This window comes from Sorex fumeus, unplaced genomic scaffold, assembly GCF_029834395.1.
Source record: "Sorex fumeus unplaced genomic scaffold, SorFum_2.1 ptg000098l, whole genome shotgun sequence".
NCBI lineage: Eukaryota > Metazoa > Chordata > Mammalia > Eulipotyphla > Soricidae > Sorex > Sorex fumeus.
In genome coordinates this window covers 59,443,545-59,458,549 of record NW_026606155.1, presented here as the reverse complement: position 1 = coordinate 59,458,549, position 15,005 = coordinate 59,443,545, and the positions used below count along the sequence as shown (strand labels likewise).

Sequence of the window (15,005 nt, the reverse complement as noted above, 5' to 3'; positions counted from 1 at the left end):
CACAGAAAGCCCTGGCCACCACTGGGTTTAGCTCCCAAACCAAAATCTTATAAAAAAAAAAAAAAACGAAAAACACAAAAGCACTCAAACTAACGCTAACAAATATATAAACTTCAGTAAAAGTAAAATATACATTCTAATTTTGTTTTATTGATACAGCATTTTTCTATTCAAAGAAAGTCATTAAAATTACTAAGAAATTCTGTTTTTAAAAGTATTTCCCAAATCTAGTCCTTTGCATATAAAACAATTTGATCATTATTTTAACTGAACTGTTCTTTACCTAAACTTTTGTTCCCACATATGAATATCTGAAATTCTGATGCAACTTTAAGAGAATAAAAGGTGGGCATGCTCTGCATGTGGGAGGCCTGGGTTCAAACCCCTAAGCACTACCAGGAGCAAGCCCAAAGCATAGAACTGGGAAAAGCCCTTGATCAATACTGGCAACACTTCACCCCAGTCCCTATGCCCCCTCCCCCGCTGTAGGGTTTAGGTTTACTGGGTTGCTCCCATCACAGTGCTCCCATTTCTCTGTGTTTATTTGTAACTTTCTTTGTGTTCTGTTGACTTGTAAATATTGTTTTTCTCTTCTCCGTAAGTCCTTTGCATAGTTTATTCAGTGCAATGTTCTTTTTGTATAAACACAAGAAGACATGCTTTTGTAATGTGACTCTCAGTGATATTTCATTCCTGGGCATCCACTTTCTCAACTTAAGCCTCAGTTGCCCTCACTTCCTAGCACCCCTAAAAACAGGGTCCCGACGAGGGTCTGGATGGACCCAGGGCAAGCTGTAAGCTATGTGCTACCCTGGCATAGAGATGGGTCTGGCCAAAGTGCCATAATGCTTAACTATAAGTTAAGAGCTTGGTCATGGACAAATGCTATCATGATCCAAAAAGTAATAACTAGATTTGGACCCTGCTAGGGCTAGGAATGATTAATCTGGCCTGAGCGCTGTAGTCTGAGTCTGTGGCAAGATATTCCCAGGAGAGCTGCCCTACAGGTCTCAATGTTATCTCTTACTGTGTCCACACAAAAATAGCTAGTAATTTTTCCTATTTCAAATTTTGTGTTTTTTGTAAAAAGAAAAAGGGGGAGATGTAGGATAACACTGTTCTGTCCTTCCTGCATAACCTCAGGAATAGTTGATAGTTTATTGGACTGAGGAAAAGAAAAAAACACCTTAAAAGGTATTTTGCCCTTGGGCAATCAGGAAGGGTTTTCTTATGTTGATATGGCTACCTGACTGGATGGAGTGTCAGCCCAGACTAGAAGGGAGCTGGAGAATCAGAGGGCAGGGCTGAAAGATGAACCAGCCCACCAGGAGACTAGCATGAAGAACTTGTGCTTGAGAGAACCTAGGCCCTCCATAACATAAATTTCTTCTATGGGATAAACTTCCTTGTAATAAACTGCTACAAAGATCAACCTGCCTGGCCCTCATCTCTTCCTATCTCTCCAGCCCCCCCAAGTTTTTTTAAATTTTGTTTCAAGCTTTAAGCAAAATTCTTTCATAAGCATACAATACGAATTGTAAAAGTAACTTCACCTGAGAAGAACATCAGCATGTGTGAACTAATTCTATCAAGCCTTAGAGACACCTTTGTCAGAAGGAAAAACCTAAACTGTATTTAGTGTTTTCTATATGCAAGATATTGTTCTAAGTGTCTTACACTTATTAACTTATATTATTTTTATTATTATTATTTTCATGAGAGCCTATGAAGTAGGTGTTATTTCCACTTCTCAAGTAAACTAAATGACTTTCCTTAAGTTATCATAACTAAAGAATGGAGAGCTAATAATCTCATGTTATTAATCTCCTGAATATTTCATTGGTAAAAACACCATTATTTTAAAATTTATACTAAATTATAAAGCAGGAGTATAGGAATTTATCACTATAACGATGATCACATTAAAATTCAACGCTTAGCCAAATATACAAATATTACACAGTAAAAAAAACTGACAAAACTGTACTGAATTGTTTAAATAAGAATCAACTTCAAAACAATTAATTATACTACTTTACACCAAAAAGCATTCTAAACTAACTTGTTTTAATTTAAAGCACTAGTAACCACAAGAAAAAAGTTTTAAATTGATAAAAACCTTTCAGACATTGAAAAAATGCTTCCATAAAGTATACAGTATATTAGAACTGTAAGGTTTATCTCTAAATGTTTTTAAATGCTTGATGTTATAGTATTAGAAATCATTTCTGGATTATTATTTTTCTCTATTCTGTTTCAATGACAAATTTTCTTTGCCACTTTGGAAAAGTGTAATATAGTTTGCAGAGTACAAAATTTGATTTCCACTGAAATTTATGCCTCTTCAAGATTTTTGTCTTATTTAACTTTAATATGCTAGAAAAAAATTTTATATTAAGATTATCAGGTAGTTCGCTGATAATGTAAAGATGTATAAAGATTTATAAAGATTACTATATAAAGGTTCAATATTAAAAAGTATCAGAATAGTTTCCCTAAGAAAAATTATCTTAGATGATAATACAATATATGACTAAAGACTAACAATTTCTAAAATGAGGTTCAGAATCAAATGCCAAAATCCCTTTCAAGGAAGTAAAATTTTCTTCTCAATGATAAACATCAAATATCATTAATATCTATACCAGCTCTTGAATTTTTTTAAATCATTTTTGAATGAACATAGAAACTGATGCCATTTGAAGCTCAACTTGTTTCTGGAACTACCTATAGGTTAGGAAAAACAACATATTTTTAAGACTAGGCATTCAATTATTAAGTAATTCAAAGCAGAAGCTGCATCACTAAAATCATTTGAAAAGACTGGAAAGAAAAAAAACCCACTTAGTAAATTTTAGTTTTAGAACTCTAAAATTTAGACAATTAAATAGTTATCTCCTAATATTGTTTCTTCGACTCAAATTTCTAACCTCCTGATGTTGAAAAACTATGATTTCACTTATAAACATATTTCATAAGGGCATGTGTCTCTGGAGCTATACTTTTTGGGGGAGAGGGTTCCAAACAGTACTAAGGAGGCTTGGGGCCCTTCCCAGTGATTCTCATACAGCTGGGCTGGTAGTTCTATACCAGAGCCCAAGGATGCAATGCTGCTCAGACCCTCCAATGCCAGGGATTATCAAGACCACTGGTGGTACTTAGGGGTCTCCAGAGCCACACTTGGGAGGTGATGACGGCCCCCTGCAGCTGCACCTGGCAATGTCTGGGGGACCATGTGGTGCTAGAGATCAAATGAAGGTCAAACCAAGGTCAGCTGCATACAAGTCAAGCACCATAACCACTGGCACTAACTACCTCTCAAGTCCCTAAAAACAAAAAACAAAACAAACAAAAACCTTATTTTAGAAAAAAAGTAACCTAACTTAAAATTCTACTAGAAATACCAAATTACAGGTGTGAAAGTTCGAAAGATTATCATTACATACTAATGACCAAAAAAATATTTCTTGGTTGTCTTAAAGAAGCCAGTTTGACAGGAAAATTCTCCTCCTGATTAAGCAGAATTTAGAAATAGAATGGGGCAGGAGAGATATTATTGCCCCCTTCTTCTATTTTGGGTCATACGAAGGGACTCTGGAATTACTCTCATGGAAGTGCTAGAGGGATCGCCCCCAGCAGCACTTGAGAGATGGAGGCATGCCAGGGACTGAATCTGGGACTCCTGCGTGTAAAGAACACAGTCTAGCCCTCTGAGCTACCTTCCCAGTACGGAGATATTATTTTCTTACCTAGAGTCAGAAAAAATAAATAGATGAAAATATTTTGCTTGACAGAACTCAACAATGTAGGTAGAATGCTCATTCAACCAAATATTGCAGAGGAGAAAAAACTGTGCGTAAGTAGGGTACTCTAAGGGCCAGGGAGTTGGCTCAATGGGCTGATGCACATCTTTTGCCTGAAGGAAAGCCAAGTTCAGTCACTGGCACTGAAAGCCAACCCACCCCCACCCCCAACAATGCCAGGAGAGATCCCTGAGTATTGCTGGGTGCAGCCCCCCCCCAAAAAAACATTTTGAGAAAAGCTGATATTTTCTTCAACTTACACCAACTGCAAGGAATACCAGCCAAATAGTGTTCTTTTGTTTATAGACCACACCTGACGATGCTCAGGGATTACTCCTATCTCTTCTCCCAAGAATCACTCCTTTAAGTACTCAGGCAACTATATGGATGCCGGGGAACAAACTTGGGTAGGCCATGTACAAGGCAATTACCTTCCATAATGTACAAATCGTTCTGGTTCCTCTATCTCTTAACTACGTACACCTTTCTGTGTGGGAGAAATCTCTGGTTTAAATGAAATAGGGGGTGGTAAAAGAACTGGAACCGAAAATACCATTACCAATAACAAAATCCTTTCCAACACCTATCTGTCCCAAAAGGTAGAAACAGATTTAAAAAAAAAAAATCTGCAGCTTAGAGAGTAATTACTGTGGAGCCTTCCTAATCTTTCATGTTGAGAAAGAACAAATTCACTGTTACAAATTGCAGTAGAATTGATTTCAAAAGTAAATTGTCCTGTGGGTGAAAGATTGGGCCACACCCAGCAGTGCTCAGGTCTTACTCCTGGCTCTGTGCACAGGGATCTCTGCTGCCATGCTAAGGGCCCATGTGGTGCTGGGAACTGATGTAAGATCGGCTGCATGCAAGGAAAGTGTCTTACCTAGCATCTATCTCTGCAGCCCCTCAAAGCAAACTTTTTTAAAAAATCTGTAATCATTTATTTTTTTAAAATCTGTAATCAGAATGAAGAGACAGTACATGCTGGGAAGTGCTAAGGTACTTTCTCAGCATGCAGCTGCAGACAAGATTTGGCTTAAGCTGACACTACATATGGTTCCCTAAACACTGTCATACACAGAGTCAGGTATGCCAACCCCCAGAGAATCTATAACCACATCCCAAAGTAGCAATATCAAAGAAATCCTCCTAAGATGATGACAGTAAAGTATCCAAGAGTGTACAATCAGGTATCTTTAAGTTAGCATCATACTGTCTATTCTTAACACAAGCTTGCATCTGCCAAAAAAAAAAAAAAAGAAAAAAAAAGAACACTGATTTTATTCAGACAAAACTAAAACCCATCAAGTCACAATTAATGTATGAGGTCAGAAATAAAAAACTGATTATATGGGGAAGAGGTACTGACTTGCAAGTGTCACTAGGGAATGAAATTTAGGAGGCGATGAAGACATTCTATATTTTATTGGGAGTGATGGTTAATAGGGGAATGTATACTTACCAAAATGTACTGAATGGAGCCTGTACCTATTGTAAATTATTATAAGCTGAGTAAGCCATATTAAAGAGAAAACTATCCAAGATCTTGAAATCAAGAACCTAAGACAGTTTTGGAAAGCTGAACAGGTTTTGAGGCTCATTAGAAACTGGGTTTTCAAAAAGTTCATTATTTGATTTAAAATGAATTTGCTCTTAGAATTGTATGTACTACTTATAGGCCAATACATTACAGAGATTTATTCCAAAACAGATTTAAGATTAAGAGCTTTTCTTAATTATTCATTCCTATTGCTTAGTTCCATTATTACAGATGATGGAGAATGTCTTATCCAAGATTTACCATCTTGTTGTGGAAACAAAAGGAAAATAAAAGTAAAGCCTCTAAATCTTATCTTCCAAGTCATCTTTTAGTGAGACCTCTGTAATAATGTAAATACACATTTCTACTTCTTTTAATCACCTGAGAAGGAAAAAAAAATCAAAGAGAAACAGAAAAAATAATTGGTCATTTACAATGGACATTGGCACAGCACTAAACTTAGCACTTCCAGAATGAACTGCAAGGACAGCATTAGAGTTCAAATAACTCAAAATGTTGATTTCTCAACCACTTTCCCAATTTCCCACATCCCCCAAAGAAATTAACTTTGAAGAGTTTATTTGATTAAGCAAAATTTGAAAGCAAAGGATTAAAAAGTGAAAAGATGGTGCAGAAATTAGCAGAGGTGGCACTACCTGAAAGCTCATCAGAAAGGGGAGTGAGAACAATATCAGGCAAGAAGGGTTTGGAAGTATGGATCAGAACAGGAGCACTTTTAGCGCTGCGAATATAGGCCGATGGCAGAGCACATTCACCAATGGATCGGCTTCTCATGGCTTCAAAAAAGGAAAAGAAAGAAGTGGGGAAGGAAAAAAAGAAGAGTGACTATAATGAAAGGCTTGTGTCACAGAAAAAGCAGCAACAGAGAAAACTAAAAGATATAAAGGAAGGAAATTTTAAATTAAAACATTTCAGCACAGCAAATACTTGCAAGCTGTAAAAAAAGAAAGAACATGTACAACACTTCGAATGTAATTTTTTTTACAGTGATACTTATATAATGATACTGGTTTGAAAAAACAGCAGATACCATAATTAGCACTATGTTCTCAAAACAAAGGGTTGAAAAGGTCACTGAATAAAAACATTAAAACGAACTCAATTATTATTAGCTCAATGAAATTCTGCACCATTTCATCATTTCTCTAGGCAATTCTGAGTCATTTTTAATGAAACTAAATTCCAAGAACAAATCACTCCTACTTTTTATATATACTCTTTTCCATTAAAGTTTCAGACATTCCTAGATCTTTTTTTAGAAAATTGCATGTAATTCATAATCTAAAGAATTAAATTTCAGCATTCGTTACTGTCAGAGGATCCTTAACCAAATCTGTATTTCTTATTTATATTAATTATAATAATATACTTTTGAAAATTTAAATTGAAACATTTACAAAATATAGAACTGCAATCAGCATGAATAATCAAGTTCTTGAAGAAAACAATAGTTTGTTCCTATTCAAACCTTAAGCATGCTACATTTAAAATTGGTAATTTATTAAAAGGAGAAACACCAGTTCATAAAATTAAAGACAAAATTTAGTCCACTTAGAAATAAACAGGCTAATACTTCCCAAACATTTTTAAACATCAAGATTAGGGATTCTTGAATAGATGAATTTGTGTGTATTGCTACACAAAAATATTTATCTTGAAATAATACCACACATTACCTGATATAAAAGAGCAACTATTTTTAAAAACAAACAAACAACTCTAACTGCTTGTATGTTAACAAAAGTTTCAAAGTCCTGGCTTTTCCTGGTTACTGGAAGCAGCTGGCTTCCCATGCCTAAATTCTCAACACCAAGAGGCCCGATGCAATGTGAGATCACCGAAACACCCCCTCCTCCACTGTTTCCCCAGGCAGCTGGCACACAAAATGGTATACTTTTCCCCAGAAGCTTCACGGTTTTTCACAACAGTGTGACTTTGCAAATTCAAAATATATTTGGTCTCTTTTCTTCCTGAAAAATTCTTTCATATAAAATGTCATCTCACTGTAAAGTTTTTCTGAGTCTCAAACAACTGACTTACTTTCAGTATAGCAAGTAACAAAATAACAATTATTGCTTTTGCAAAGCTGACAGTCTTTTAGTAGAAGATCACAAGGTTTTTCAAGTTGTTTTGTATTGTGCAGTGCCAGGAATCAAACTCTGGACCTCTCATATGCAAGGCAAGTGCTCTATTGCTGAGCTGGATTCTTGATCCAATACTGTATGTTTTTTATGTCAGCCTCCCAATTTGCCAAACAAAAATTGTTATCTTATTTTCTATGTCTGATACATGTAAGAGCCCAATAAATCCTCATATTTGTATTTGGGGAGACTAGCACCAATCAACTGAAAAATAAAAGCTTTAGGTATGAACATAAAGAAAATCCCCACTCCTCCCAAAAGGTACAGTATTTCATAGTTTAAAACTGGAAAAAGATTCACGCCCTACCGAGGCCACCAGTCGCCCCCCACGAGCGGCTCTCCAGCACGGCCACGGCCCCAGAAGCACAAGGACTTAATGCAGAACCCAGCAGCTTGGAGCAGAAAAGTGAACGGACTATGCATTGATCCAGGCCATCAAGTCTGCCGGAGGGGAAAGGGTGTTGCCCCATTCGCCCTCTCCTCTGGAAAGAAAGATGGCGGCCACATGGGAGCCTTGTGGACAGCAGGTATGAGCCGGGAGTGTGGGGGCGACTAAAACCTCATGGGAAGGGGGGCGTTTCGCTCCGCCCTTCACGCCCTACCGAGGCCACCAGTTGCCCCCCACGAGCGGCTCTCCAGCACGGCCACGACTCCAGAACACAGAAACCAATTTCTTAACTATCTGACTTTCAGTAGAAATACTTCCAGGGTCAATAGGTAAAATAGCAGAAATCCAAAACCAACATTTAATTCTTGAACCCAGCTGTAGAAAGCAAATCACTTCACAATGCTTTTTCAGCATGTCTGATTTGGGGGGGGGGGGGGGTAAACTCTAAATAATAGTGGTGAATCTTTTATTGAAACAATCTAATCAAAGCGGATAGAGTGTTAACTAGAATTCATCTGCCTCACAGGGACGGGGAGGGGTGGGGGGTGGGGTTTTATTGGGGTTCTTCATGGGAAAAAATAAGTATTGGTAAAGGGAAATGTGTTTGATATTTGCATGACTGAGACATAAACCTGAAAGCTTTGTAACCTTTCCCACAGTGATTCAATAAATAAAAAAAAAAAAAAAAAAAAAAACTGGAAAAAGATACCAATTTTCTAAATTTTATGCTAGGATCATAAAAATGAAAGTTTCTCTAAAAGCATTTTTAAGGTAAATTTTTGTGCAGAAAGTCACAGAATATTAGAACAAATTAAAATAACCTCTTAGTGTATTACCTGCCATATAATGTGTCAAAGATAAATATATTTTATAACAAATATATTTTATAATGTAATTTATATACAAATTTCAGAATATAGACCTACTCATGTTTTCCACTAGCTGCTTTTCCTTGTGAAAGTAACTGACAGTTTTATAATACAATTTGAAATAAAAGTTACATTGAATTCAAGAGAATCACCTACTAAAATTAGTCACAGCAAAGACATAAAAACAGAGGTAAACCTTAAATTGCTGCTTATTAATACAACTGGTAAAGGACTGTTTAGACTTGTTACAAAGAAAGTCTTTGAGGCATTTCTTTTAAAACTAAATTAAGTCAAATTTTTAATTCCAAATAAAAGTTTTCTTTTTTTTTTTACCTTGGGTTAGATAGCACTGCGGTAGGGCGTTTGCCTTGCACGTGGCTGGCCCGGCGGACCCGGGATCAATTCCTCCACCCCTCTCAGAGAGCCCAGCAAGCTACCGAGAGTATCTTGCCTGCACAGCAAAGCCTGGCAAGCTACCCGTGACGTATTCAATATGCCAAACACAGAAACGATAAGTCTCACAATGGAGATGTTACTGGGCCCACTCAAGCAAATTGATGAACAACTGGAGAACAGTGCTACAGTGCTACAGATAACTCCTTGGCAATAACCATTCCATCTGTTCATTCTTTCTTAACAACTTGAAAGAAGAGCCTGGACATTTCTCTTGAAACTCTTTCCATATTTGTAGTGAAATAAATTGTTATGATACTTATAAATTCTTTAAAAAAGATGTACCCCTTCATTTGTTTCTATAATATAGGCCTTTAAAAGCACTTGAAAATCTGCCAAATGCATAATGCTGTGTAATTCTTTTTTTTTTCTTTATTTTTTTTGGGGGGGCTTTTTGGATCACACCCGGTGATGCACAGGGGTTACTCCTGGCTCATGCACTCAGGAACTACTCCTGGCGTTGCTCGGGGGACCTATATGGGATGCTGGGAATCGAACCCGGGTCAGCCGCGTGCAAGGAAAATGCCCTACTCGCTATGCTACTGTTCCAGCCCCTGCTGTGTAATTCTTATCACAGTAAGTTTACTGCAATTAACTACTAAAATTTTCAGGATTGATTCCTCTGTGGCTTAAGTTACAGAATCTTTTTTTTTTAAGTCAAAGAATCTTTAAAGTCACTGATATCCCTTTTGTTGTTTGCTAAGTCACACGTCACACACAACAGCGATCTTCCTAAATCTGTAACGTATTTTATGTTGACAGAAGGCAAGGATGGAAATATAATATTAAAAAGTAAAAATAAATTTTTAAACATAGAAACATGCTAACTCTTTAAGGATTCCTACCTTCACCCTTAAAAAAAAAAGAAAATGAAGATGCCCTCCACATAAATTCATCTTGGACCATGAAATATATATACTGTATTAAAAGTTGTAGCCTTCCTTGTAGCCTTTCTTCTAGAGTTGCATATAACATAAAAGATTCAAGGAGTACAAATATGATGATTCTCTAAAAAACCCACAAAAAATAAACAGCAGAAAAGTAACTCTGGTCTTATTTTCAAGCTGCTTTACATTTTTCCCTTTTTATAATTAAATAAAATCAATACTACATTTACAGTTCTGTCCATTTTAAGAAATAGCTTTGAAAGTCCCCTTAATTAGGTGCAACCAAAAGTATTATAGTAAACACAAACTAAGAAAAATAAATCTGAAAACAAAAGCAGAGATATTTTCTCTAAAGTTGAATGAGTACCAGGATTTTAATCACAATTGTAATCAAGTTACTTGTTTCTGCAATTATATTCTTAAGCAAGTCTTAAACTCAATACACTCTGGTTTAACATTTGTTGGCATAGCTAAATCTTAGGATACGTAAAGAAAATTTATATTTTTAAAATTAAATACTTATACAACTTTCTTATGAAGCCAACCTAGATGACTTTAAGGTGAAAGAATTAAACTGTACATATATGTTTTTGGTTTGGGAGCCATACCCGGCAATGCCCAGAGTTTACTCCTGGCTCTACACTCACAAATTACTCCTGGTGGTGTTTGGGGGACCACATGGAATGCCAGGGATGGCTCGGTGAAAAGCAAGCGCCCTGCTCACCGTATTATATCTCCAACCCCCGTGTTTAATATTTTTAAAGACAGAGAAGTTGGGTTTGTTTTGCTTTTCTACTGGTTTTTGCACCACATCTGGCTATGCTTGAAACTTGCTCCTGGCTTTGCATTCAGGGATCATTCCTTCAGGGACTCAGGGAACCCTATATAGTGCTGGAAGCAAACACAGGTTGGCTGTGTGCAAGGCAAGTGCCTTACCCACAGTACTATCTCTCTCTGGCTCTCTCTGGCTCCAGATATGTCTCTCACTAAAAAATAAATTATAAATTCTCTTAGCAGAATTCCAATTTGAAAATTCTAGAAAGAAACCAATAAAATTTATCTTTAAATAGCATATAACCAAGAAGTTTCAATGTTCAGAGAAATCTGATGAATACAGTGAACATCTCATTTTCAATTTTGCTACCTTGAGAGGCGAATGCTGATACAGTCTTATTAATAAATGTATTATGACAGGAATATTCCATTGCAATACTCTAAATAATAGCTTCACTGCTCTAAAAGTCCTCTATGCTACGTCCTTTATTTTTGACATTCCACAGTTTATTCACCTGTTGAAAGCCATCCTTGTTGCTTACAAGATTTCATTATTATGAATGAATCTGCTACAAATACTTGTATACAGGTGCCTGTGTGAACATGTGTTTTCACATAATCTGGTTAAATAGCAAGAAGGACTAAAGCCTATAAGAAGAGTTTAATTTTGTAAGTAAGTACAAAACTTCTAAGTCACACTAACAAAAATTCTGCATTCCCACCACATATGAAAGTGATAGTACTTTTATATACTTGTCAATATTTTGGATTTTACTCACTCCAGTGGGTTTGTAGTGGTATGTAATATTATGTCAGTTTTAAGATAATTTAATTTCAAAATCTCTATATTTACTTGGGTACTTATGTACAAAATCTATGAGTCTATTCTGTATTGTATTTAACAGGACAAAATTGAGATACAGATAAGCTATAGTATCTCCATGTAATAAAATCTAATGTATGAATTTCAATATTTTTTGACATGTAATCATCTTTAAGAGTTATCATTATAGCTTGACTTCATTTCCTAGCACTATCTTCCTTCCTCCATACTTAACTCTGGCCTCCTTACTCTTCTTCAAACACCCAAGCACACTCCTATTCCGGGGTTTTTACTTTTCTTTGTGCCATGAACAGTCTTCCTCTAGCTATCTGCTCTCACTTTATTCAGGCTTCCTCTAGCTATCTGCTCTCACTTTATTCAGGCTTCCTCTAGCTATCTGCTCTCACTTTATTCAGGCTTCCTCTAGCTATCTGCTCGCTCTTTATTCACTTTATTTTGATCATATGTTTCTATAACATATGATCAAACAGAATGTCACTGACATCCCTATCCAAAACACTCCCATTTCTCCATACTTATATTCTCTAGTTCCTTACATTACTTCATTCTTTTCAGTGTTTAGTATTCCCTAGTATGTTCAATGGTTTAGCCATATCTTATTTGTCTCTCTAGCATTTAGAACTGCCATCTTCAATGGCCTTTGTTGTCTTTGTTCACACGTGTATCCTTAAAGCCTAAAGCACTGTCTCCATATTGTACTTAAATATTTTTCTACTAAAATTGTAAAATACATGATTCAGAGGAGTATATGTACTGTATATAATAATAATATGTATATTATTCTATATGTCTGTACAGATCTAAAACATTTCAAGAACAATGCCAAAAAACCAGATAACAGTACTTATTTTAAATGACAGAGGGGGACAGAGAGCAGTGATGAAGAAAAGACTAGAACATATACACTTTGCCATATCTTAATTTTGTGGAGTGTGGGGCCGGAGCGAGTAGGACACTTGCCTTGCGTTCAGCCATCAGATTCAATCACCGGCATACCATATGATTTCACCAAGAGGGATTCCTGAGCACACAGCCAGGAGTAAGCCCTCAGCATCATGAGGTATGGAACAAAAACAAACAAATTGGGGGTGTGTGGGAATTCCGAGGATTAAACTCATGATCACACACACGCAAACAAGGCATGTGCTCTACTACTGAACCACATCCCTGGCTCAAACTCCAAATTTTTAACTATGTACATTCACTGGAAGGTAAAAGTCAATTTTAAAATCTAAGAAAATTTACATACAAAGAACATCCAAATTTAATTTGCCATCCCTTCTAGCTATTTTCCAACTTTATGCATTTATCTTTTTTAAAACAGACTATACAATGCTTTAATTTTTTATTGAGCAGTTATTTCATTGAACATACCACAGTAAGGTTGCTTTGACATAGGTATGAGAGAGTAATCACAGCCATGCATGACTCTGAAGATCAGTAACTTACAACTTTTTAAAAGGTTAAAAACAGGGGTCAGGGAGCAAGCATTTGTACAAGATCCCAAGTTGATTTACAGAACTACGTGCCTCGCCAAGAACCACCAGGTGTAGCCGTGGTGGCCCATAAGGATGGCCAGGCATGGCTCTAGTGGCCACCAACACTGGGGCAAGAACGGTACCATCAGGCCTGCAGAGCTGGGCTAAAAAGCACCAACTGGGACCCATAGGTTCCCTAGTACAGCTGGAAGGCCATGCACACACAAAAGATTAAAAATTTCAGAAATATGCCAACAAATTAACAATGATTACCTCCCAAAGGATAGCTAGTATCTTTGTGTTTCCTTAAAAATTACTTTCTATACTATGTATAAATTCCTTCTATAATCAGAAAAGGAATTAAGAAGATTCCACTTTTAAGTAAAATAAAGTAAAAAAAATTTTTAAATGTAGCACTGCTACTTTTCAGCCATTGATTGAATTAGGCATGACTACACAATAAAGTAAAATTATTAACTTTAAAAATTTCTTTCGGGCTGGAGTGATAGCACAGCGGGTAGGGCTTTTGCCTTGCACACAGCCAACATGGCCGACACAGGTTCAATTCCCAGCACCCCATATGGTTCCCTGAGTACCGCCAGGAGCAATTCCTGAGTGCATGAGCCAGGAGTAACCCCTGAGCATTGCCAGGTGTGACCCAAAAAGCAAAAAAAAAAAATTTCTTTCTAGAAAATTCACTGTTTACAGTGACCTTAATATAAAAAAGATATCCATTTGATATATAGGCTACATTTTTCTAAGAATAAATCATTTTACACCAACAAACATTAATTTTAGCCTATCAATATACTTTTCCCTTGTATCATTTTTATTCTTCTTCTTTCATACGTAAAATCAGCATAATTTTACAGGTAGACGACAACTGTGAAAATGTCATTCTTCTAAAAGATTTAAAAATAACCATCTTTCTTTTATAGTTATTAGCTATCCTATTCTCTTTCTTAGTCAGTATACTTTCTTTAGAAGTGTAATTCTTAACATTTAGAACCAACATTTTATAGAAAACATATCTTTTACAACAGATGTCCTAAAATTATTTCAAATTAATATTTTTTCACTGATAAAATAGCTATACTGTCACAGAAAATTATACTTCCACTGAATTATAGACACTGAAGTTTGAATGACTTCAAACAATTTTGTTTCAGGCACAAGCCTTTTAATTCTGACTACACAAATAATACAACTAAAGTCTAGAAAATCAGTAAGATTTTCAAGTCTGCAAGGCTATTTGGTGAAAGAAGAAACTACAACAAAGCCCTCTTGTTTTTCCATTGCAGCATTCTTTCTCTACAATTCAAATCAAGTTATTAAATTACTGAGATGCAAAAGAATAAAGTAGCAGCTAGATTTCACAGGATGCTGAACAATAACTGCAGAAAATCTTCCCATCACTGCTCTCTTGCTATTTCCACAAGTATGGAAATTCTTCTTATTCAATGGAGTGAGGACTTAGCAATAGATTCCTTCCTGGCCTCCGCTGTCTTCTGTAGAAAGGATGAATTTCTCACTGGAGTTTTACAAAGCAATTTAATTTTGTAATCAACTACCTTTGGTTGTGAGTATTCACTTAATAGGAACCAGACGAGTTAATGTTTGAGTTCTATAAGTAAATTAGTTATATTTCTTTGAATCTGTAAAATAATTTCAAAATTAATGATGCCTACCATAAAACAAACTACATAAAAACAATCTGATAAATTTTATCATAAAAGAACAGAGCACGTTATTATTCTACGGAAAAAAAATTTGCATTTAACAACAAAAATCCTTAAAAACTGCCTATTTA

General features: G+C 35.9%; 1 protein-coding gene across 6 annotated transcripts in view; it reads right to left on the bottom strand.

Annotated features, from left to right (window-relative positions):
• Nucleotides 1–15,005, bottom strand: part of RALGAPA1 (Ral GTPase activating protein catalytic subunit alpha 1) — a 220,919-nt gene that overhangs the window by 133,772 nt on the left and 72,142 nt on the right. For 4 of the 6 annotated variants that reach the window (XM_056133139.1, XM_056133142.1, XM_056133143.1 and 1 more), the window contains exon 17: nucleotides 5,997–6,137. The exons of the other annotated variants lie outside the window; for them this stretch is intronic. In XM_056133139.1, coding sequence (XP_055989114.1) covers nucleotides 5,997–6,137 — 141 coding nt within the window. The remainder of the gene's footprint in view (nucleotides 1–5,996; nucleotides 6,138–15,005) is intronic. 6 annotated transcript variants of the gene reach the window in all.